The following is a 26,618-nucleotide window of genomic DNA, read 5'->3' as shown; positions in this document are numbered from 1 at the left end:
TGTTCCCCCCCCCCCCCTCCCTCCCCCTAGAGAATCGATAGTATTTCCATATAATCTTTGTGGTTACTTAAACGTCCATCTATGGATCAACAGTGGACATGCTCAATGAGCATTTCAAACCTATCTTAGTGAGTTTTTTACTGTCACAAGTCTATCTTATAAATCAATAGTCTCTCCCTTATTTTATTTTTTAGGAGGACTAATACTATTTTCATTTCATCTCCATGGTGATTCGAACTCCTAATTAATGGATCAACAGTGGAGATGCTCAACAAGCACTTCAAATCTATTTTAGTGACTTTTTTACTGTCACAAGCTTATTCTATAAATCAGTCGTCTCTCCATTATTCAATCATTTTAGGAGAATCAATATTTCCATATAATCTTCATGGTGAATCAAACGCTCAATCTATAAAAATACTTGACGAGCATTCGAAACCTATCTTGGTGAGCTTTCTACTGTCACAAGCCTATTCTATAAGTTGATAATCTCTCTCTAATTCTATTTTTTTCTAAGAAGATTTATATTATTTCCGCTTAATCTTCACGGTGACTCAAACATCCAATCTATTAATCAACGATGTGAAAATGCTCAACAAGCGTCCTAAACCTATCTTGAGGATCTTTTTAAAATCACAAGCCTATCCTATAAAACAAAAAAAGTAAATAAATAAAATAAAATAAAATAAAAATAGTAGGCTGAGGCTGCCTCTTCTCCTTCCTAAACCCAGCAGCAGCCACCATTCTTGTTGAGAGACAGAGCCCTAAACGCCCGAATCTGCTAAACTACCATTGACAGTCAGGGCCCCTATTATCAGGTAAACAAACCTAAACAATTGCAGAGACTACACTCCTTCCAATCGAGAAAGAAAAACAAAAAGACAAAAAAAAAAAAAAAAAAAAAACGCCGAGCCAAAAAAAAAAAGAAAAAAAAAAAAAAAAAAAAAAAAAAAAAAAACGCCGAGCCAAAAAACAAAAGAAAAAAAAATCCCCTCTTCCCCTTTTCATGCTAGTTTAAAACCCTACCTATTTCTCTGGGATTTTTTTTTTATCCTCCAGCTTTTATCTCTGCTGCGGCACAGGTGACTGCATTGTTTATTGAGGTATCTTTTTTCATTTCTGTTTTCACCTTTTGATGTTCTGAATTTATTTACCTTTCTCTATCTTGTTTTACACTCAAAATTGGTTCTTTATCGGTGGGTTGGTGTTAATTTCGTGTAAAAATCGAGTTGGTTTTAATTGGGTTTTTTTTTTAGTTGGTGGGTGTTCATTTATACCATTTCTTGATTTTTGGTGTTATTTTGGGTTATTCATTGGGTTTTAATGGAGAAATGCTGATGAGTGTATACATATACATGGGTTAGCGATTGAAGTGAAATTTTGTTACATTTCTGTTAAATTTCATTTCTGGGGATTGTTTATTGTTTCATTATTCTACTTCTAAATTTTCCCCATTTCTTTGGGGAAGAGATGGGAGGTGGTTGGCAGTTTTGGAACTTGATTGATTTTGGAATTTTCTGTTGGAACGAATACTAGGGGATGCTGTTAGAGAGTCTGTGATGGTGGAAATGATATGGAAATGAACAATTAAGTAAGGAAAACAAGCACAGATAGAAGTAAAAGCCCTAATAGGCAAAACAATGGAATATTATGATTCATATGTTTTTTTAATTAGTGTTTGTTAATTTATGTAACTTGATCAACTGCTGTGTTTTTTCTTTGAGAATAATATACTACTGATGAAACCATCTCCCTGAAGGTGCATGTCTCGTTGGAATCCGGAGAGGTTTACTTATGAGGGTTTGATGTATGTTACTGATGCTTGTCTTCTGAAGGAATAAAGCCTGTGTCTTGTTCATTACATTGACACTTTTAAGGTTGAACCTTTATAATACTCTAGTTCTGAGAAGGCCCATAAACAGTTTTATCAGATTTATCAGCGTATGTCTGGAGGTCCTATGGCGATTGTCAAACCAGAGGTATGAGATAACTTCTTTATGTTCAAATGACACTCGCATGTATTTATCTAGTAAAAAGGGCTACTTGGTTGTGATCTTTGTGAATTTAGGAGACTCTTTAACTTCTATTCCTTTTATCTTCATCCAATCCCAATCCCATTCCCTTTCAAGGATGTCTTATATCAGTTGCTTGGGTCAGGTTGTGAGCTGCATTCACTTAAGGTGATATGAGATGCCATGATTCGGGAATTGTAGTTGTTTTGTGTTTAAGATGAACTGGCTATGCTATATACTTTTCTTGACTTATCTTAAATTTGAAGCTGGATACTGCATGGAAGAATTAGGTGTTTCTTAGTTTATTGATGGCATGTTGTGTCACGACACAAGATGCGTCATATAGATCATAGCCCTTAAATGTTGTAAGCATTATATGATCCTGTTTAAGAACTGATAATGGCAGATTTAGCACTGGTGGCATGATTATAGTTGTCATTATGTGTCATTACTCATCAGATTACAACTTTTGTGTTTGTTAGTATGAAGGGTAGAGATAAGTGGAACCATCCCTTTCTTCATTTAAAGAAACTATTAGTAATTCTTTTGGATAATGGCCAAAATCCTTTTTTTTGCATGGGAATGGAGTGTGACATCCTGCGCCACTGTCCAATGTGTGGGAATAGATTTTTATTGCATTTCCAGTGCTCCCCATATTTAATGTTCCAATCAGCTGACCTTGTCCAAGATCTTCTGCTAAATTTACGCTGTGGTTAATTCTGTACAGATGAAGTCATACATCTGGCTCGAAACTGCTGATGGTTCAATCCAAGAAGTGGAGGAAGAGGTTGCCATGTTTTGCCCTGTGATATGCCGGGAATTACTTCAAAATGGCAAGGGATCTTCAAAAAATTGTGCAATATCACTTCCTGAACGAGTCAATCCTGCTAACTTAGAGTTAATACTGGAGTTTTGTCGGTTCCATCAAGTTCCTGGCCGTTCTAATAAGGTATCTTTCTTGCTTCTTTTTAAACAATGCATCCCCCCCCCCCTCCCCACACACACAATGAAGGAACATCTGGGCTCAGTATGTTATGTAATAGGATGTTCAATCATTTGGCTTCCACTAAGTGTAACAGTTGTCATTTACGTACCTAGGAACGGAAGAAACATGATGAGAAGTTTGTCCGGTTAGATACCAAGACGTTATGCGATTTGGCTTCTGCTGCTGACAGCCTTCAACTAAGGCCTGTGGTTGACCTTACGAGCCGTGCACTTGCTCGGGTGATTGAAGGCAAAACTCCCGAGGAAATACGTGAAACTTTCCATTTGCCTGATGATCTAACAGAGGTCTGTCTCACTAGCAGAGAACTTTGATATCCTTCTACTACCATATTATGGTTGTTCTTACATTGAAGTGGTATTTCGTCAGGAGGAGAAGTTGGAACCTTTGAGAAATATGACGGATGATCCACGTATCCGCCTTCTAAATAGACTCTATGCAAGAAAAAGGAAAGAATTATATGACAGAAAGAAGCTAAAGGTGCTTTGACATTTATCCCACGTTGATTACTCAAGTCATGTTCACTTATATTGATGTAATTGTTGTGATGTGCATCTCTCTTTCTTCATTAATTCATTAATGGTTTACTGATTTTCATTTCCATTTTCCAGAATGTTGATGTAGAAGAAGAGCCCCGCGTAGATGAAAGATCAGTTGATGATCTTTTGTCATTCATAAATAGTGGAGATCAAGGTACAATTGTGGACTTCATTTGCACTCTCATTTGTTGTGTAAAGTTGCACTAACTTCTACACATTATATAAGTAAGATATTTGAACTACCACCTCTAGTTACCTTTTTTTTTTTTTTTGGGGGGGGGGGGGAGGGGGGGAGATTGGATTTGCTCATCATAGCTTCTATTCCCTCCGTCCCAATTTATATGACTTAGTTTGACTTGACATGGAGTTTAAAAAAGAAAAGACTTTTGAAACTTATGTTCTAAAATAAGTCATAGATATTTGTGTGGTTGTAAATCATTTCATTAAGGGTAAAATGAGCATTTTAAAGTTAAATTGTTACTAATTATAGAAATGTGTAATTATTTTTGGGACCGACTAAAGATGAAAGTGAGTCATATAAATTGGGACAGAGGGAGTATTTAGTTTGCCAAAACTATGATCGGGGCCATCCGTTCTTATGCTTTTGATGAATCAATTGCGTAAGTTTTTTTTTTCCCAATAAGTAAATATGTTTTACTGCATAATCATCATATCTGTAGTCTGTATGGTCGCCAGACCTTATAATACCGTAATCTAGTTTTGTCATTGACTTTGTCATTAGTATCTGCACATGAGTTGGTTAGCTAATCAATTTATGCGGAACTGTATACTTCTCGTGTTTACAAGCCTCTATCTGAAATAGAAAAAATTTTTAACCAACCTTTATTGTTTTGAGAACCCTGTTCTTGTTTTGTGTGTGCCAAGTTCCTTCTTTTAACTGTATCATGGCTCTCTTTTTTTGCAGACTCAAAGGGTGTAAGAGTAACAAAAAATAAAAAGAAATCTCGAGGGAGAAAAGAACAAGCTAGAAATTTGTCTTCAAATAATGAAGCTGGAAACTATAATAAGGTTGGTATCTCATGTACTTTAGGTTCTTTTCTGTTTCTTTATTTTGTTTTATGTTTGCAGTGTAAGAGAGGAGTGTGTTTCTTGTAACTATCTTCTATTTGTTTTGATATGATCCTTGCTGGTACTCAGGAATCTAATTGCCATACATCTGGCTGCCTAAATGGTGACACCAACGATGGGTCTTCTCCAAGTAGAAATTCTAAGCTGCAAAACTCGCCATCTGCAATGTTTTCATCTAAGCTCGACTTGGATGACTTTGATATTGATGATGAGTTAGATCCAGCAAGGAAGGAAGAAATTGACAGGTTTGTTCATCCTGTCGATTTTTTGAAATAATTCTGCCGCTTTCTCCTCACAGCCTTTGAAATCTACCCCGATGAACACTAATCAAAGATCATCTTGTATTAGTGTTCTAGAGATATATTTTGTTATTCTAAAACTGAATGTAATATCGCTCTCTTTTGACGATCCGTCTTCTGTCCATCCAATTCCATGAATTTTCTCTATTTCATTTGTTTGACCTGCTTCCTTTGTACAACCCTTACTGGCATTAACTTATTGCTTGGTTTTGTATTCTGGTAGTCTTTCCTAAACATCGTGCTAACTGCAAGTTTATCAACATTAATACATTATAATGCTTGCATTCTTCTAGCTGGAATCTGCTTAGCTATTATAGTATATATGTGGATTTATTTAATTGATGTGGAACTGTCATATCATCCACATGTTATGGTAGTCTGTCTGTGTATCTAGGCACTATGATTACTATCTATTACAGCGAGATGTCCCCATATTTCTCTTAGCATGGGCTGCTATGTCCAGTGGCGGACCCAGGGGGGTTCAAAGTATAAAGGAGAAGTTCAGGTGGTAATGCAAGTGCGCGGTGAGCGTAGTAGTCCCTCGGCATGCTCTTTGTACAAGAACCATAGATATTTCATTGGTTCATAAAAGTAAAGACTAAACTAATCAAAGATATCGAGGACAAAGATACATTCATAAGAATATTAGTGGATCGACTATATTACATAAGTTAACTCCTAAAACACGTGAAAATTAAATGATGAAAAAAGGGAGCAAGACGGAGAAGAAAGATATTTACCTTATCATGCTAAATTTAACTTACTTTATCATACCGTATTTAGTCATTTTCTTTCTAACTTTTTATCATGCTTCCATCGAGCATTCTTAAAATTTCTTGTGCTTTTTATACTTTTATTTTGTAATGTTTTACTTTATTTTTCACTTTTTAAATATTTTAAATTAGCATTCATTCAATCACATATTACTATGAAAATCGTCAAAATTCTCTAAAAGTGTGTAAGAATAGAGTTACTAATATTATAATGCATATTCAGAAGATAAATAAATAGCATTGTCAATTTTTTTAGTTCATATAGTTCAAATTACTAGGTTAGTCATAATTTGTAAAAAAGACAAATAACGAATAAATCAAATATGTTTAGTTTCCATCTCTCTAAAATAGAATTAAAAATATAAAAGAAATTTCATGAATTCTATAAATTAATATTTTTGAAAGGATGTTGACGATATTTAAGTTTCTTCATTCAATTACATCTAATTTATCTTCTTTTCTTTTAAATAAATTATATTTCTATCTCAATTTCTAATTAAATATAATTCATCATTTTTTGAAAGAGTTATTCAAGTTAGTATATGAAAAATGAGTTACGTTGAAACAAAATGAATAATAGATATAAAAAGAATAAAAAATAATAATAAAAAAAGAATGTGTCTAATAAATTTAAACAAAAACAAATTAAAAAGAAGAAATGGAACAAAAGGAAAAAATAATGAAAAAGAAGAAGAAAGTCTAAGCCCAAAACTTCCATTTTCCGAAGCATTTAAAGGAGGGAAAAATGTTGTCTATGGGATTCGAACCCGTGACCTAGGGGCATTTGTTGAACCACTTATCCACTGTGCCAATCCCGTACTTTGTTTTCAGGGGGTTCATTTTAATATATATACACATAAAATCAGAATTTGACGTTATATATACTGTGTAATTTTTTTACGAGGGGGCGAACCCCCTAGGGTCCACCTAGGTCGGCCCCTGGCTATGTCTGTATGGGGCAAGTTTTCTTTAACTATTCCCATGGTAAGACATGTGATTTTTCACTTGTTTTGTATTTCTATATTGCAGGGAGGTTGAGGATTTTGCTCGGAGACTTGACTCTGTCTGGCCAGAAAGGATACAACAGATTTTGTCGTTGGGTCAGGAGACGAGACGGCTTAGACCAATTTCCATGAATGGAAATGGTTCCATGAAGAGATGTACAGGTAAAATCTTCTTTTACTTTTCCTGAACCAAACATTTATTGATAACTTAGGGAAAGTACAATATTCTTTTGGAAAGATCTTGCTGAAAAAGAATTCTGTCCGCAAGAATGTGGAGTAACAAGGAAACTCTTTCTATCATTCTAAATACCGAAAGTACGAGAATTTTTAGGCTATTTTGAAGAAGTTGAATTAAACTGTAGAGTTTTCATCATAGAAGAATATGGTCGTACGTGGACTTGACCTGATTGCTTTCCGTTTTATCCAACACTCATCGTTAGAAGAGTAAATTAATACCAGAAGTACAAGAATTTTTAGGCTATTTTGAAGAAGTTAGAATTAAACTGTAGTCTTAATAGTAAAAGAATATGGTTGTATGGAGACCTGACCTGATTGCTCTCTGTTTTATCCGACATACTTCATTAGAAGAGTAAATTTAAAGATGAAAATTGGAAATGATGCCTCGGTAGTGTCAGCAATGGTTCCAGATTTTATGTGGTACTCCATTGATCTGTTTGCACTTCCCAAAGAACTATAAGTATTCCTTGAAGTCAAACTGTCTCTTTTGTTTAATGTGTCACATTTCTGATTTCACACAGCAAGGTTTCCCCGGTTGAGTCTGGGTGATATTTAACCTAGTTTATTTCAAAATGTTGCTTTCGAAACAAGGCGAATTAATAAACTTGTTACCGCAACTGTCTTTTTTCTAGTCATAGTTGCAATTAGGGGTGTCAAATGGGCTAAAAATTGGGTTGGGTCACGATCCATCCAATTTAACCCGCTCAATCTCAATAATTTTAACGTATTGTTATTTATCTTTTGTAACCACAATTTAAATTTCAACTCAAGAAAATAAAAAAGATAAGTTACAAATGGATAGATAAATCCTAGAAGATATAAATAGATAGTCATTCATACCTTCAATATGGGAATTGGGAACATACATTACACCAATGCAAATAAAGAGTCTTAGAACAGGTTGTAATTGGAGATTAAATTGGGCTCAATTGAGGATTCTTTTAAAATGGGTTAAGGCTTGAATGGGTTGAGATTGATCCAATTCAAATTATCTTGAGCCCAACCCATAAAATTTTGTGTGGATACCTATATTTGGACTCATTTTGACACCCCTAGGCCCTAGTTGCAATGATTCTTTGAAGACATATTAGGGAAGTATTTTAGTTTGAATGCTTGTCAATCCCATGTATGATTTTTTCTTTTGATAACCATGGTGTCTGGGCCAAATCACGTGCATCTCAACTAACTCCACGGGATACCTGCCACCTCCAACTAGCCCCATGCATGATTTTTCTCATGACCTCATTATTTCATTTATGATTCACCTGGCAGTGGCAGTGGCAGCTTACCTTTCTTGTTGAGTTGCTCCAACAGATGGGAATGTTTTTTTGATATACGGTTGTATTCTTCAGCATTAAGGGTATGCTGGCTACCTCCAAAAAATTACAAGCTATTTCCTAATTACATAGATCCTAGAAAATCTACCAACTGTTCTACTTCTTCTATACCTTTTTCTTTACACCAAAAATACAGCATGTTAATGCAATTTTCTTTAACCTTCTGAATGGTGTTAGTAATATTCATGACACCTGAGGTTTCTTTCTCTCTTAATAGCCCACCAGACACAAGCAGGTACTATAAACCCCATCTTTTTTGGGCTTGCCCCCCCCCCCCCCCAGACACACACATCCAACAGCTCTAAAGATCAGCAGTATGCTCTGGCATCGCACAGGGCTCTTCAGAAATGCTGAAAACCATGTGCCACACCTGAACAGTAATCCTACAGTGTAGGAATAAGTGGCTGTCGGTTTCCTCCTCCTCATGACAAAAAAAGACATCTTCATACAATCTGGAAGCCTCTTTTCTTGAGTTTTTCCTGAGTGAGACATGCCCTTCTGGAGAAGGAGGAAATAATAGTTTCCTGAGTTGGTCTCCAGCTAGGTTCTGGTTGGGAACTACTATTACTATTGATTTGCTTTGCACTTCCTCCTGTTGAAAAAAAATAAAATTAGAAAGACCCGAAATCAACATGAGATGACTTGATAAAACAAATGTCTGTTTTATGCTAGAAGCTTGTGTCTCATTGGGGAGTTTCTAATCTTTGCAGCAGGTGTGGACCGGGGATAGTGATTGAAATGGTGGACAAATGACAAAGCGTTTTTTTGTATTCAGCTTGAGCTTAACATGCCTGGTTGTCTGTCTCTGCTGTTGCAATGAAGACTGGTTATGCTTTGGTATCCATTTCATGTAAAGTCTCCTGTCAAGCTGCCAAAAGCAAGTTCATCTCCCTGGATACACGCCAGGTGCTCAAAGTGTACTGAAATATCAGAATAGAAGGAAAGTTTCCGTTGTTTGTGATTATGGCATTGGCAAAACTTGTGCATTTCAAAACACTGAGATTAAGTTTCCAGTTTTGCACTAGATTCCAAATTTCTTTAAACCATGGTTTTGATTTTCTATCTTCTCTTATTTAGTCTAAATGTTTGTTGTAACCTCCCACCCTTTTTTGTTATTTTGTTTCATTTTTTAATTAAAATTTGCTTCTCTTCCCCATAAAAGGAATGTATAATGACCATTCCCCTGCCATGAAATTGCTTCATACCTAAAGGGATTTGAAAATCATTGTGTAATGAAGTCTACTTGACTGACACCAGTGTATATTATATGTACAAAAATAGAGATCGTGCTTCTGTTTCTTAGTCATGGAAATGATTAGTCTGAGCTTGTGGCTCCTTCTTCCTCCCTTTCCCCGCTCTATTAATAATATCGTGGGCTAGCCACTTTTCAGTCCTGTAAATAGCTTTTGTCCCGGAGTTTCAACTCCATGACTGTATCGTTGAAACACTACAGGGGACATACAATTTGAATTTCAACTATTAATTACTGGGATTTTATGGTAACATTAATTAATTTTCTTCACATGGTGTATATATGACAAGCATATTTTTACCTGAATGGAAAAACAAAAAAGGCAGATTCTCTGCTCGATAACTGTGCTTGGGGAAATAGCAAAAAATGAATATTCCAAAAGAGTAAGTAAGAACAATGTGTCAAACTGACAAACACTACTCTTCATGATCTATATTTAACTATAACTGACACCTAAACTATCTTCATTTATAAAAGAGATGAGCAAACAAAAGCTGTCTGTCTATAAATAGAAATAAAAATAATAGCAATTCACATGGAGTTCCATTATATTTTTGTGTAATCTGTAAGTGGGTTTCAATAGTATATGGTGTTTTTAATGGCAAGGAAGAGTAGGTCACGGTCGCACGACAGCCCCAATTCGACCGCCAAACGACATGTGCCTACTTACTACATTCTCACTATTTGAGACCTTAACCTAGCTATTTTATTCATTATTTTGAGATTAATTGTTAGTGAATATATTACTATAAAAATAAAATTATAGTTAAAAAATATTCAAAGTTAAGATATAGATATTTTGCTTTCTTTTGGAAAATTCAAGTTCATTGTGATATTATCTTCACCAATTCAACAAAATAACTTTTGATTTGTATCATACAGAATACAATAACCCAACAAAAAATTTATAATAATACCAATACTAATTAATATTTGTAACCAAATACTCCCTCCGTTGCTATTTATATGTCGTTCCTACTAAAAATAAATTGTCCTTAATCCGTCTTTTCACAAAATCATGCATAAATGTCAAATGACATTATTCTTTCCATTTTACCCTTTAAAAGTTATTAATCTTGAAAATATACACATATCCTACATTAAAAAACTAAGTAATTGATTCATGTTTATATTGATCAAATTAATTAATCAAAGTAAATTAATTCATATTCATTTATTGAAAACTTGACTTCAACAAATACGAAATGAGTGCATAATTAATATCTTCGCTACGTCATATCTTTTCAGCCACGTATTTTATCCAAAACCTCCAACTACCACGTGTACTCATGATCTCCTCCCCTTAAATCTCTTTACTATTACTCTTCTCCTCTCCGTCACTTTCTCAACTACATGTAGAGTAGTTCTTCATTATCTTCAACAAAAATAAATCACCATAAAAAAACAACAAAATTTCTTAAAGGAAAAAATGTCAGGTGGAGTTGGTGTAATCATTCAGCTCTATCCAAGTTCATATCATTCCAATACAATGTTAATGATATTCTAAATACACCATAACAGTAAATACCCTGTATACCTACAATATCCTTAACAACTTTTTGCAGTAATTTATTTCTAAAGGACAACTAGGGGATTCCTAATGCATATAACTGGATATCAGCAGTAAACACACCAACTTATTAATCAGCATGTGTGAAATTTAAACAATACTATTACCTTAGCTTTTCCATTGTCAAGTAACTTCGTCACTTGTCCGGACCAATAACAGTCATCGTACAACCAGTCAACCAAATCGCCCTCCCTCCAAGTACCATCAACAACAACAGTTACATCCGAATTTGAGCTGACATCAGAAACTTTGTTTTTCAAGTGGACTGGAGGATACTCAGGTCCAGTGGCGGAGCCAGGATTTTCGTGGAGGGGGTTCAACATATAAAGAAGTAAATAAAAAAATGGAGCAAAACGAATCGGGGAAGAAAAAAATTATCCTTAATCTGTTAAATTTAATTTGCCTTGTCAAGCCGCGTTTAACTTTGTTTCCTACTTTTACCCTGCTTCATTGATTTTCTTTTTTAAAAAAGTGATTTTTTTTTCTTTTATTTTTTTATTGTTTTACTTTATTTTGAATTTTTAAATAAATTAAATTCGTGTTCATTCAATCATATGTTACTTTAAAATTGTTTGATACTCTTTACAAACGTGTGGGGATTGAGTTACTAATATTATAATGCATATTAAAAGGATAAATAAATGGCATCGCCAATTTTTTGTTCATTTATTCAATTAATAAGGTTTTCAATCGGTGAAAAATAAAAGAAGAATAATCAAATAAATGTAGTTTACATCTCTCTAGAATAGAAATGAAAAAATGAGAAAAAAATATCATGAATAATCATGCCTTTCAAATTTGTTCGTTCGATTAAATTTAGTGTAACTTATCTTTAAAATATTTTTTCTCTATCTCAAATTCAAGTTTAAGAATAATTGACAGTTTTTTAAAAAGTTCCTTTGAATTACTATATAAAAAAAGAGTTACGTAAAAATAAAATGAGCAATAGAGATAAAAAGAATAAAATACAAAAAATGAAAATAATGTGCCTAATTCCCTATATTCAAACAAATGAATATTGAAAAGGAGAAATAACATTGAAAAAAATAAGCCCAAAAAATAATAATAAAGCTCCAGCCCAAAAATATTGAGCCCATCTCAGCCTAGCTATTTGATTTTCTAAATGAAGAAAAGAAAAAAAAGTGTTGCCGTGCGGAATCGAACCCAAGGCATCCAGGCAAATTCTTGAACACCCTTAACCACTGAGCCAGCCTCTTTACTTATATTAAGGGGGTTCATTTTAATATATATACACATGGAAACAGAATTTGACCTTATATATACAGTGTAATTTTCCGACGAAGGGGGTTCGGGTGAACCCCCTTGCCACCATGTAGATCCGCCCCTGGGTCCATGTAGTGACATTCTTAAAGATGAAAACTCTGAACAAATCATGAACAACTCCCAGAAAAAACCACAACAACAACAACAAAACAGAAGATTTTTCACTTTTCGACAGCTCAACGTCCTCGCCATCATAATCATCTTTTCTTCAAGTGGCATGGTGAGTCTTGAAGATTTCGCCTTCGTTCTATTCTCCCTAATTTACATCTACTTCATCTCCAAAATTGCCTTTCCCCCAATTTCTCCGAAAACAGAGCAGCCCCCAGTTTTCGGCGAAAAAAACAGAGTATTAAATCTCTACGTCTCAATTGGAGCTCTGGTTGGATTATTCCTCCCAATACTTTATATTTTCGAAGGAATTTACGAGGGCGATAAAGAAGGTATCAAAGCAGCGGCCCCACATGTTTTCTTGCTGGCTAGTCAAGTTTTCATGGAAGGGTTGACGTTTACTGATCAATTTTCGCTGCCTATAAGAGTTTTTGTTCCAGTTTTTTACAATTCGAGGAGGATTTTTACGATTATGGAGTGGTTGAAGACTGAAATATCAAAAGTGGATGAAGAATATGGAGGAAATGTGAGGAGGGTGTATATGGGTAGAGGATTAGCTGCTGCTAATATGGTGTTTTGGTGTTTTAATTTGTTTTGTTTTTTGTTGCCTGTGTATCTTCCTAAGGCCTTTAAGATATACTACTGTGGCCGCAACTTAAAAGATTGATTAATGTATAATTTTTTGTTTTCATTAGTTTTAGTATGTTATATTAATGGTGACATATAAATGGATTTGTATCTCTCTTTGAATCTGTTTGTACATAATTTAATTGATCGAGAAGGAAAAGATATGCATAAATACAGTTACTGCAAATATTATTACTGTTTTGGATTATTCGAAATTTCAATTTCCATTTCTTTAACAAGAGGGAGAAAAATGCAAATTATTAAATTTTGGATTTTTTTTTACATATTGGGTTGATTTACATATTCGCTATTGCTTTACATACTTGTTTCTCGTGTATCTCTTGCTTTAACTGAGGGTAGGTACTATAGTTTGTTTGATAGCCCGAAATGCCTGCTTCTTATTGGTTCCTGCCTCCAATCGATGTGAATGGATTTTAAGACTAAATCCAAGACCACGCTTTTACGCTTTTCCTTTTGAGTCCGCTCTTCGGTGCCTAGCCCAAAGAAGGCGAGACGAGGCATAGCAAAGGCTAAGGTGATGAAAACAAGACCGAGTCCCTATCAGAAATCACTTTCCTTAAACTATGTAGCCACCACTATTCTTGGCCTTACCTAAAGCTATGTACCCACCACTATTCTTGGGATTACCTAAAGCTATGTACCCACCACTATTCTTGAGATTACAAGGGTCTATCAGAAATTACTTTTCTATCTTACCTGAAGCTATGTACCCACCACCATTCGTGGGATTACATTATATGTATTTGTGGCATTACATTGAATATGTTATTCTCGTATGTAATAACATTAATCAGTTAAAACATGATCGATCTGAATAACATCCCAAAGAACACTTGAGAAACAGATCACTAGGTATATTAGTGATTCACACTCCTTAATATTTACTTGAAGCTTTGAAATAGAAAACCGACAATATCATAAGTCGTGATGAATTATATCACACATGTTGGGGTGAACCTTCTATATTTGTTTTCTAAGAGGGAAGAATACGATCAACAGCCAGTACAACATAAGAAAGAATGCCAGTATGGCAGTATCCGATGGGATCCTGGAATTCAACTGTAGAAGTGCTACCTTTTAGCAAGTCTATTCGTCGATGCAAATCCAGAGTAATCAACCCAGTGGAAGCCTGGAAATGCAGGCGTTAGAGGAAGTGCTACCTTTTAGCAGGCCCATTGGACGCAACTCAAGATTAATCGAACCAATATATTTCAAATACCAGATGCTAAAACAAAATAAAAGAAAGAAGGCTATAAATGAGGGGAAGGGTTGATTTGCATGTGTATTATACTAAAAGGACCACATGCCAACTCGACTGCACATCAAATAAAAAACCTGACACCCCTAAGGGCCAGTCAAACATAGCAAATAAGCACCAAAAATGCTGGAGAGCTCAGAAAAGAAAGACAAGCAGTTGGTCTGTGAAAAGCTGGGACCATTTTATCAATTGTTTCTATAATCATATATTGTTCAAACTAACATGAGAAGTTGGCGAGCTGCCATAGCAGAAAATAATGAGCAATGAGACTAAAAAATTTTAAAACCCAACTTGTTACAGAATCTGTAAGCTGCAAAAAGAAGGATACCCTAGCCAAAATGCGGCAACAACTCCCAAGAAGCAGACGGGATATAAGCTACTCTAGAAAACCTTTACTTCAACTGTAACTGTGGCAGAAGACCACAGGTAAAACGGAACCTCTGCTGGACTGACTAAATCTGGTATAATCAAGAAATACTTGTATCCTAAATTATGGTTTTTGCTTTGGAATGTACCTTGTCTTAATAGACTTATCAGGCTTCTGCCTGAACTTAAGTTTAGAATTGCCACGGGAAGATAAATTAGAAACTCCAGTATTTGTCTGCTGGTTATCAGCTTTGACAAGAACGCCATGCTCCTGATCATCTGATGTTGGAGCTGCTTCTGAACTGCTGTTTTGCGCATCTGGATGTCCATAAACTTCGGTGTCATTGGAAAGGACTAATGTAACATGATCCCCGGAGATAGCCTCCTTCCATCCTACATTCATTTTCATACAGGTCAGACGAAAATGAAGCAGAAAATAAGTCAGTAGAAACTTAAGAGAGAAGCACGGATAGCAGCATAGGGAACATACTCTGAGAGAGAAAAGCTTTTGCAGAAGTACTGCAAAATCCCAGACCTTGATGAACATTACCATCAACCTGATATGTGTAATTCTTACTTTTGCCAATAGGGTTGTCCATAGAGCACGATTGCAAACAATTTTCAGTGGATGAAATCTGATTATCCAACTTTTCACTAATCACAGCCTCTTCGGGATGTTGTCCACTTCCATGCCTGCTCACAGGCCTCCAAAGCTTCACAGCTGCCCCATTTGACCCACCCTGAAGAGCATCTTGCTTTGCTGGTTTCACTGCAAGATTACACTTTTTAGTCATGGCTGGTTCTGTGCTGTCGAAGTTGTCTCTTTCTACAGCAGGACAGTTACCCAGTCCGGGAGTGCTGCAATTTTTCATTGGAACAGAAATAGAACCAATCATCACTTCACAGTTACTCTGATTTTGATCTATTGCCTCCTTCTGCGGCTCCGGTCTAAAGCGCTCACCATTTAGCACTCTAATTTTTTTAGTCCAAATTTTACTGCTATTAACAGGGGTACCTCGGTCTTTAAAAACTCCATGCTTCTGCACTGGTTCAAGTTTTTGTACTTGATGATTCTGGTTGTTATGGGAACCATTTCGCCCCATTCTTTGTGACTTTGGCACTTGCCACTGGGTATGGGGGAAATGTCGTCGACTCTGTGCAGATACTGGTTGGGGCTCAACATCCTGAATTTCTACCAGATCCAGATGCTGCTGGTTAGAGAGATTAAGTTGCGCTTCAATGTCTATAGCTTCATTGTTAGAGAATTGTACAAGTTCAAGGCAGGAGGAGGTATCGTCAGATACTTCGGGAGTACTTGAGTTAGAATCAGATACTGCAGCTGAAAGGATGGAAGATTCTGCCATTGGAACCTCCAAATCACCTCTTTCCCAATTTGATTGCTCCCTTTCTCTCTGTTCCTTCTGTCTAAGCTTTTTCTGTTTTTTCCTTTCCAACAACTCAGCTTGCCTACCAACAAAATAAGAATAATGACAGTGAACATGAGTTACTGTAACTGCACAGTTGAATATATAATCATGCATTCCCTCCGTCCATCTTTACTTGTCCAGTACTAAAAATAGATGTCCAACAATACTTACCCCTTTGCGTCCATTTTACCCTTGCTATTAGATAGCATTCTAATTCAATATCTAATACATTTCCTAAAGCATTAAATTTAATATATTCGAAGGGTAATATAGTAATACTACCCCTATTATTTATTGTTTCTTAAGGTGTGTGTCAAGTCAATAGTGGACAACTATTGTTGGACGGAGGGAGTATCTTTTTGTTTTACATCCATGAAGCCCTCAAGGGCTAGTGACGAACAGTTTGGGAACCGGGTGAACAATGGGAACCAACAGTGTCTAGATCAAAGCCCCAGCAACAAATCGTGTAATTGTATTTTTACGTTAGTGATAAAATCTTTATTTGAAGTAGAACAGGATATGCTACACGTGTCAAATAGTTTTCTCCACATAAACAGGATTGTAAATGCAAAAACCTGCGTCTTCAAAACATGTGAAAATGGTTTTTGACAACCAAATGAAAAAGTAAAACTATTTGCTACTCAAAAAGCAATCTGCTATTCTGCTTCAAGAAAGGAGGGAATAAACTCCAAGAGCACAAAACTTCATAACATATAAATATTTTTCTCAAAATAGTCAAACACCGAGTATGTAGACGTTCTCCTAACACTTCATTCCATACAATAAAAAAATACTTCTTTATCAATTACTGACTAGCCACCCAAAACATCATAAAATTAATAATCAACCAAGAGCCATAATTCTTAGTACAATAAAGGGGGAAAAGGGAAAATATGAAATACCACATCATAAATTACTGACTGCTCACTAAGAACATCAGAAAAATGATGATCAGTCAAAGGCATAATCGCTAGTGGGACACATGAAAAGGCAATATCAGAGAACAAAAGATACGGTAAAAAGTGCTCACTTTTTTTGAGCAGCTTCCTCCTCTTCAAAAAGCAACTTCTGGCATCTCAAAGCTTCAGCATCTTTGTCTGCAAACCATGCTTTTACCTGGGCATAACAAGACACAAGTCACTGTGGATGTTGGTTTGAAGGACAAGGTCAGTCTGATACGAAGAAAGGAAAAACTAAACAGAGAATGCTTAGCAACTAACAGCATTTTCAAAAAATTATCAAGAACAGAACCCAAAATATTCATTTCAATGCAATATGGTGGCATTAATTCATATAGACATGTACACATAGACAACACGCAAAGCTGGATAGTTCTCAAGAAATGACGAGAAGGAATTAAGAGGTGAGGTAGAAAGACCTACCAGTTTCTGTTCAAAAAGGAAGCTAGTGCAAGCTACCAAGTTTTTCAGCTCAGGACCTTTTTTGGAAGCATCCCCATCAAAAACATATTTTTGCAGAGACTCAGCTGTACCAGCACATAAAAATGTTCTTTCGCTAGCATCATCAAGGATGCTAAATAATTCCCGAGAGTTAAACTTGGAAGGTATACCTTGGATGAGGTCCTGCAAATTGACAATGAGCATCATCATTGGCTCTTTTTGCTCAAAGGGTATCGATAGAACTTGACAGGGAGTGGAAATAGATTACTTACCAACAAAGCTAAGCCAGCCTTATAATAATCTTGGGGAAGAGTCCAGACCGCCGGTTTTCGCATAGATGTTGCCAGGTCCTGAACAAGTGAAGATCCAGAAATATCCTGAAAGACAGTAACAACCACAGAATGTTCCTTTTAAGTCTGAAGATCAGCAGAATGGCACATTAGAATATTCTCATATACAACATTTCAACAGTGTCACTTAGGACAATGTTTTACCACCAGGATAGACATTTATATGAATAAAGAGGTAGTCTGAACAAAACACAGATCCTTAAATCTCTGCAGTTAGCAATTTATTTGCGTGGTGATTATCAGTGACTATTACAAGTAACCACCTCCCTAACATAAGAATTAAGCTGATATTTTTCTCATAGAAAAAAGGTAGAACATGCAGAATACAAATATGTTATTGTCAACTTCACATAAATAGGTCAAGAAATGTAAGAAGCACCTTATAGCACATCCCCAATAATCCTACTACAATCACTGCAAGCAATATGATGATCTTCACTTTATATTTATGCATCAAATTTTCATTTTAAAGAACTGCTTCAAATCCCCAGACCCCACTCTGGGGGAATACACTGGGTATGTTGTTGTTGAAAAGAACTGCTTCAAATTCCAGGGAAATAAATACCTAAACAGAGGGAAAGTAAATCTGGCAATTACCTTTATTGAAACATCATGCAATGATACAACTTCCTTAATATCATCAAGTGAGAGCTGCAGGTAAAATTACACAAACATAAATTACCATTATGGAACAATGGACACAGAAAAACACCCTATGAGAAAATTTAGGGAGATGAGAAGGGGGAGTACCTTATCCCAGAATGCTCCCAGCAGATCCCTATATTTGCGAGACTCCTGCAAAATTGAAAATATAACAAGATGCACAAGGCAGCACATCCACAGTCAAATTATTGACGAGTAAACACATCTGCACTAAGTTTTATAATACGAAATAGCAAAAATCACCAGAATGGAAATTAAATTGGAAATGGTCATTTACATATGCAAACAGAAACCTTTTTTCCCCTTTTCTGGGAGTATAAACCTATATAAAAAAAAACATCTAGATATACCTTATCAAAGTTTAAGGCTCGACGATGTAGACGCATATGCCTCCGATAATTTATAGGGGAATAAAATTCCCGTGAACATTTTTCACACTTCTGATATTTCGCTGGTGTTAGCATTGGCCAACCACCAGCATTATCTGCACAAAGAACCACATAAGTCAATCAATTCTCATGGTTACAACCAGAGCTCCATATGTAAACAATTTTGAGTCCTTTTCATGTTACTAATTAAATTGATGTGTTCTACATCTAAAAGAAAAGTATGGACCAATGCATGACATTCTTTACCACCACAAGATTTTCAAACCAGTTGAAATATTGGTGACTTCCCCAACCCCACTTATCTAATATGCACAAGAATCTAGAGAATGCTGTATACTATGAATGCAGCCCTTTCGTTTATGTTACTTTGGTACCTTGCTGCTCTAATCCATTAAGCAGTTGAATCCACTGGACAGGCCCATCCCCTGTTCTTGAGAAAGAAAAAAGAGGCTCCTTTCCTATGGCTTGCCTAATTAAGGTATCAAGAGGATCATTTCCCTCGTCTGCTTTCATTGCAGCTGGAGTAGCACCAATGCTGAGCTTTGCAACCGGCATCAATTCTCAATTAATGGTTCATAAAATCAAACTGCAGCAGAAGTTATCAATTAGTTATTGACATCCCAAATTAACATCATCTGCAGCCAAGAAAGATATATCTCTATATGCAGGTGGTATGAGTGGTGCTTGTGTAGTATATCTTCATCATGGCAGACAAGAACTGCAAAAGATGTGTTTTTACAGCAGAAATGAAAAAGACTCGAGAAAAAGTGAATATAACATGTATCCGTAGACATAACCTGGAAGAGACACTACTCTGAAATCATATTTATGGACATCACAGATGGCCATTGAGTTACAAAAATTGCAGCAAATAGATGTACTGTAAAGAATAATAAACAAAATTACTTGCATGACTAGGAACTGCCCAATGTTAAAACATCCTGACCTAATAAGCCTAATATATAGCAAATAAAAAAAAACTAGAGACTAAATGAGCAAATGAAATGAAATACTTCTGGTGATACCTATCTCAGTTATTCTACTAATTTTCACTCAGATGCATAAATAATACCTGAGATCAACATAAAGTAGAAGAAACTCTAGTACTAATTGCTCGGAAGGTTCCTGGATAGGAACTAGGCCTAATGTTTATTCCACTAATCGAAAAAAGGTTAGCTTCTCCAGTTTTAAGAAAAAGTCCTAGGTTTGCCTCTAATCCAGAGATGCATACATTCTTTGACACTTTTCTGGTTAGCCACGATAGCTATCTGGGAAAACCAAAACCTACATGGAAGCAGAAACAAGCCCTGTAACTAGTTAACAAATTCTACTGTGTTCCTTGCTAACTTTAAGATATTTAAGCATAGACTGTTTCATTTCACAAATTAATTTTCAAGCATTAAATGAGCAGATGATCCCAAGTGTGCATATATTACTTTGTAGAATTTAATTATCTAGCAAGCATAGATCCACCATCAACAACTACCACCCTTTTCATAATTTCTTTCAATCATTTAAGATGCAATTGACTCAGTGAAACCTCTAGTACACTTGCGCGTTTTGTAAACAAAACAACTCGGGCAAGAAAGATGGTTTCTCCAGCATTCATTCAGAAAAACTTCTCTTTCTCCTTTTTCCATCGCATCTAGAAAAAAAGTTTCAGAAAAGCAAACCCATCCTGTCAATGGATGAATATCTAGAAAAAAAAATTGCTTAGAAGGCAACAAAGTCCTAAAGAAAGGCCAGCTAAGAAAAGATATCTAGCAAATAAGGCTATCAACTACTAAAAAAAATAAGACTATCAATATTCCACCTTCTGTCATACAGATGATTGATCATGAGCAACCATCCGATTTTTTCAAGATCCCAGAAAAAGCCAACAGTCTACTAAATATCCCAGAAAAATCCCACCGGTGTTGGCTTTTATTGGTACAACTAGATTTCATTGAACATCTCAACAAGAAAAGGGTTTATTGATTTGTGGTGAAGTATACACCAGACCTTGAAGATCTTTATCCTGTATGCTTACCAAATAGGTCGACAAAGTAAAAAGAAAGTAAGACCAAGATGTAAACTTTGTATTATCACATAATCAGTAATTCAGTCTAGTTGACCAGCTCCAAAAAAATAGCACCTGTCATTATCTTTTGTTTATAGAGAACAGGGTTTTTTTCCTAATAACTTCATAAAATATCCCAACCAAATCTCAAATGTATTTTAAAGCATTTGAGTCTATCCATGCCAATTCAATTAAAGATTCCATATAATCAGACAAGACAGATAAAATGCTAATGAAACCAGTTGTTAAAAGTTAAAACTAGTGTAGCTCACCTAATCTTATTTCTAACAAGACGGCCTATTTCATATTTTTCTTCTTAAGTAAAATTTTCTTTCCTAAATTTTATGTTTAGGAACCATATCAACAGTATGGATTGTTAAACATAATATTTCAAAGCCTGTTTCTGTATCTAAAAGTATCATTCCCATTAGAAGGTCTGCTGCATTCACCACAATCGTGATTTCAACAATGACACTTAAGGCAGATAATAGACCGCACTCAATGATTGGATTCAACTGCATTTAGAATAGGAATGTTAATAAAGGTGCTTCCCATTACATCACCAATGCAGAATGAGAACCATAGCTACTGATTGGCAAATTGGCATATTTATCGCATCAAAAAATAATTAAATCTCCAAAGAGATTGGCATATAACACTTATTACACAGCAGACTAATGCATAAACTGCTTCCTATCGCACTTTTGCATCAGAACACATCAAACCTTGTTGCTATAAAATTCTCATAAAAATTCTACACAGTAAAGCAACTCCAACTCTATGCTATAAATAAATTAATACAGAAACAACTAGAAGTATAAAACATCAGATCAGAGTAGAACTAACTTGATTAAAAGGAAACAAAACGTGCGTCTAATTAGGGTTCAGGCGACGTGATCCGTGATCAGCACGTGCCGTACAAAATACATACACAAAAACGAGAATAGCAGAGTTCATCATATATACATACCAGCAGTGAGGCAAGGGATCACCGGCGGCCGGAGTGATTGAAAATCGCCGGCGAAAGAGAAAAGCTATGTTGATATGTAAGACTGTCTGTATAGCTGGCGCCCTTTATATATGGGGGCAGCGAAGGAGTCGGCGAAATCTGCAGAGGGACCAAAGGGAGGGAGACTGAGAAGTAGGGAAAGTGTGAGAAAATATATTTAACAATTTTGGACATCTATGGAAAATAAATAAATATATTTAATATAGAGAGATTAACAAAATCTATTTTTGAAATTCAAAATTAGTACAATATTTTAGTAGGAATATTTGGTTATTACAGATAAAATAATGTATAAGTAGTAATCTTGATTTGGGATTCTTACATTTTTTTTTAAAAAAAAACATATTTTCTTCTGATCAATATCCATATAAAAAATGTATATACTGCGTTTTTATTTTATTTTTATATTTTAGCAATAGTAAAATCTCAAAAAAAAAACTAAAATTAATTAATGGCGGAGAAATCTAACTACAGTTAAGCCTCACTAAATTAATATAGGTAGGATCATGAAATATTATTATTTTATAGTATTTAATTGATAAATTAATAGTTACTAATTTAATGTTTAAAGAGTTAATTTTAATTACATCAAAATCATTGTATCTTACTAATTTATTATTATATTTATTGAATTCACATAAAAGTAAATTTATTATACATAAGGTATAATGGATACATCAAAATTATTGTATCTTATTAAATTATGTATCATATTTATTGAATTCATATGAAAAATAAATTGAGAAATAAATTATTGTATATAAAGTACAATATATGTGTATGATTCATTGTAATATATTTTTTGTTAAATAATTCATTGTAAAATAAATTCAAGAGTTCAGTGATTCATTGTAAATTAAATTTATTATACATAAGGTATAATGGATACATCAAAATTATTGTATCTTATTAAATTATGTATCATATTTATTGAATTCATATGAAAAATAAATTCAGAAATAAATTATTGTATATAAAGTACAATATATGTGTATGATTCATTGTAATATATTTTTTGTTAAATAATTCATTGTAAAATAAATTCAAGAGTTCAGTGATTCATTGTAAAATTAAATTTATTATACAGAATGTCCATTATTTCTTCACTCTATTAAGCTTTCCCAGCAAGTCTACTGAATGGGGTACGAAAGATTGCTATTCAAAGCATCGTTAAGAGTTCTGTCTTCTAGGGAGTAGTAAAGATAAGATGACTCTGATCTTTACTTCTATGGAGCCGGATGTGAGCTTATCGCCTACTGATCTTATAAATAAATATTATTCATTGTATCTTTATCAAAAACATTAAAGGTATAATAGTGAGAGAATAAATTATATAAGCAACATAGGAAATTTCTTAAAACCATATAAAAAAATGACTTCTCATTTAAAAGGTGTTACAAAATTAACAATGACATATCAAATAATACGCGAGTACAAAAGAGATCATTTCATGTGAACTCAAAAAGATTTGCAGCCGTGGCAACAACGAAACTTTTAGATGCAACAAGAAAAGTTTGAGATGAGTTTCAACTAGAAATAATTTTAAAAACAAATCAAAACACAATAGAATCATATTTCACTAAGTTGTCTTAGATATATTTGTACTTTAAAAAATTATTAATTCATAATATTAATAGGATCATACACTTATATAGTGGTCTTCTGAAAATATACTATCTTATCGAAATGAGTGATTTTTTCAATTAGCCCAAGTGAGATTCGAAAGAAAATATTATCTTAAAAAGATTATTAATTTACCAAGTATTAATTTAGTGGGATTGTAATGTAAACAAAATTACACCTGTGATATTGTTTTTCTAAAATTTAACATCTTGGGAGTTGCTATATTTATTTTAGGTATTAAAAATGCATAAATTATATTTTTGTTCAACAGTAATTAATAAACAATGTATAATTTAAAAGATTTTTCTTGTTTTTATTTTTAAGAAGTATCTTTTTAGGGTTACTTTGGAATTTTAATTCATAGAATGGCTAACTATACAATCTTTTTGGAGATTATTTAATTCTCTATTTATTTTCAGAGGAACTTTTTTTTTTTGACATATTTTTTAAGCAAACGCTAGAACTCATCCTCTTATTATAAATCAATTAATAATTAATAATGTAAATTTCTTTTACGATTCATATGTTGTGTAATTGTGTTTTTTCAGGGCAATAAAATAAAATAATAATAATAATATATTTTGTGTAATTTTACTTGGGAGAATAGAATATACATAAATTTACGAATAATTGTTTCTAATAGAAATTCATAAGAAAAGACAAAAAGAAAGAGACTAATATGTAATAGGCTACTTCGTTACAATAGGGTTAGTGGCAGGAATGTCCCCTTTCCGAAATGGTCTTTAATTCAAATTTATGATTTTGATTTTTTTTTCTTTTTATATTTTAAATAATAAAAAGATTGCCGAACATACATTTTACATAATTTTTTTAAAAAGTCGCAAGGAAAAAAATTCACATGCAAAAAGGTATGGCAAAAGTTAGTCTTATGAGGCAAAAGAAATTCACAAGATAAGGTATCTCAGGATAAATTAGAGGATTATTTTATCATGTATTTGGTTGGAGGTATTAGATAGTTATTAAATTATTTATCCCATTATTTATATTATAGTAATAGAATACGTTATTCATATACATGTGGAATAACTTACTTCGGAATAATCATAACATAACTTGTTCCTAACCAAATGACCCCTTATTCCTAGGCAAAATTTCTTTAAACTTATGATGAACAAAATAAAAATTCTCTAAACATATATGTTGCAAATTCGATATTTTACCATTTATGTTGAACCAGACAATTTCTTTGAATCTTTACTTTGCAAAACTAGATCATAGTTAAGAATACATTAATTTATAAATTATTATTAAATATTAAATAAAAATAAAAATTATCACTTCAAAATAGAAAGGCAAAAAGGATAAATATACCTTCGAATTATTGTAAATGGTTTGCAGATACCTTTCGCCATACTTTTGGGACATTGGTGTCTCTGCCGTCCAAAAACTAGAGCATTTATACCCTTCACTCTAATGGAAGACTAAATAGAGACATGTGGCACAATCTTATCCATCGATTCAATATTTAATAAATGTCAAGTTGGTGGATAAGATTATGACACGTGTATGTTCGTTCGTATAAATGGTATATATGCTCTAGTTTTTGGACGGCAGAGGCACCAATGTCCTAAAAATATAATGGAGTATTTGCATATCATTTATGATAGTCCAAGAATATACTTGTCATTTTTCCCAAATAGAAATAAACGTCCAAAAACTTTACATTGTGATTTGTGGGATTCTATGGCAGACATAAAGTTCTTCTTCCTTAAAAGTACTCTGTGATATGAATTGTTATGGCCCAGAACAGCCAATTCTAACCAAACAGATCGACACCAATGGGCTTACCAGATCGACAGTTCAAAAGTTTAAGATCCCTTGAATTAGCTTGTCATAAATAATTGATAGAGTAAATTTTAAATGTTGGAAACTGATTTTATAAATAAATAGTTATGTATTCGAATAAAAGTGTTGAAATTGATAATAAATAATTAATGCATTTGATAAATTATTCTTTTGTTGAAAGATTAAATACCCTTGAATATATTACAAAAAGTTATAGATTTAAATGTAAAATTTTAAGGAAAAGGCGAATGACGAATACGAAATGAAAAGAAAGCTAGGGGTTTCATTTTAAAATAAAGTATTTTGAAAGTTATAAAAAATAGTAAGAATTATAAAAAACTTAATCAAATAAAAAAGGCAGAAGTACTCATTACCCCCCTGAACTTGAAGCTTTTTATACGATGTACACCTAAACTAAATTCCGTTTTAATTACCCCCTTGAACTTGTTTATTCCTCCGTCGCATACACCTTTATTGTCCGATCACTCCAATCGTGTCTACACGCGCATGACACCTAGATAAATATTAGCCACCTGGATAAATATTAGCCACCTGGATAAATATTAGCCACCTGGATAAATATTAGCCACCTGGATAAATATTAGCCACCTGGATAAATATTAGCCACCTGGATAAATATTAGCCACCTGGATAAATATTAGCCACCTGGATAAATATTAGCCACCTGGATAAATATTAGCCACCTGGATAAATATTAGCCACCTGGATAAATATTAGCCACCTGGATAAATATTAGCCACCTGGATAAATATTAGCCACCTGGATAAATATTAGCCACCTGGATAAATATTAGCCACCTGGATAAATATTAGCCACCTGGATAAATATTAGCCACCTGGATAAATATTAGCCACCTGGATAAATATTAGCCACCTGGATAAATATTAGCCACCTGGATAAATATTAGCCACCTGGATAAATATTAGCCACCTGGATAAATATTAGCCACCTGGATAAATATTAGCCACCTGGATAAATATTAGCCACCTGGATAAATATTAGCCACCTGGATAAATATTAGCCACCTGGATAAATATTAGCCACCTGGATAAATATTAGCCACCTGGATAAATATTAGCCACCTGGATAAAT

The 26,618-nt window shown here is 34.1% G+C and overlaps 3 protein-coding genes across 4 annotated transcripts; 2 read left to right on the top strand and 1 right to left on the bottom strand.

The window, feature by feature from the left end:
* Positions 1–665: 665 nt before the first annotated feature.
* LOC102578338 (SKP1-like protein 21) lies at positions 666–9,599 on the top strand. 2 transcript variants are annotated; one of them, XM_006353819.2, is made up of 10 exons: positions 666–1,103; positions 1,760–1,979; positions 2,740–2,961; positions 3,111–3,302; positions 3,385–3,495; positions 3,627–3,708; positions 4,480–4,583; positions 4,713–4,888; positions 6,745–6,881; positions 9,007–9,599. In XM_006353819.2, the coding sequence occupies exons 2-10, from the start codon at positions 1,944–1,946 to the stop codon at positions 9,021–9,023; spliced, it is 1,077 nt and encodes a 358-aa protein (XP_006353881.1). In that variant the 5' UTR covers positions 666–1,103; positions 1,760–1,943; the 3' UTR covers positions 9,024–9,599. The 2 variants fall into 2 exon arrangements, with proteins under 2 accessions (XP_006353881.1, XP_006353880.1); XM_006353818.2 differs by having other exon boundaries at positions 9,004–9,599.
* A 1,230-nt stretch (positions 9,600–10,829) lies between these two features.
* LOC102606329 (uncharacterized) lies at positions 10,830–13,294 on the top strand. Its single transcript, XM_006353817.2, has 2 exons — positions 10,830–10,990; positions 12,465–13,294. Exons 1-2 carry the CDS (start codon positions 10,975–10,977, stop codon positions 13,172–13,174), a joined length of 726 nt encoding a protein of 241 aa, XP_006353879.1. The 5' UTR covers positions 10,830–10,974; the 3' UTR covers positions 13,175–13,294.
* Positions 13,295–14,569: 1,275 nt separating this feature from the next.
* Positions 14,570–22,223, bottom strand: LOC102605991 (uncharacterized). The gene is made up of 10 exons (XM_006353816.1): positions 22,038–22,223; positions 19,383–19,594; positions 18,970–19,103; positions 18,707–18,751; positions 18,554–18,607; positions 17,879–17,983; positions 17,589–17,789; positions 17,237–17,322; positions 15,270–16,246; positions 14,570–15,172 (listed from the first exon to the last, which is right to left on the bottom strand). The coding sequence occupies exons 2-10, from the start codon at positions 19,561–19,563 to the stop codon at positions 14,904–14,906; spliced, it is 2,052 nt and encodes a 683-aa protein (XP_006353878.1). The 5' UTR covers positions 19,564–19,594; positions 22,038–22,223; the 3' UTR covers positions 14,570–14,903.
* Positions 22,224–26,618: the final 4,395 nt, after the last annotated feature.

The sequence above is a fragment of the Solanum tuberosum genome, unplaced genomic scaffold (assembly GCF_000226075.1).
Source record: "Solanum tuberosum cultivar DM 1-3 516 R44 unplaced genomic scaffold, SolTub_3.0 scf00159, whole genome shotgun sequence".
Lineage (NCBI taxonomy): Eukaryota > Viridiplantae > Streptophyta > Magnoliopsida > Solanales > Solanaceae > Solanum > Solanum tuberosum.
Note: the sequence above shows the minus strand (reverse complement) of the source record. Positions and strands in the feature narration are given on the sequence as shown.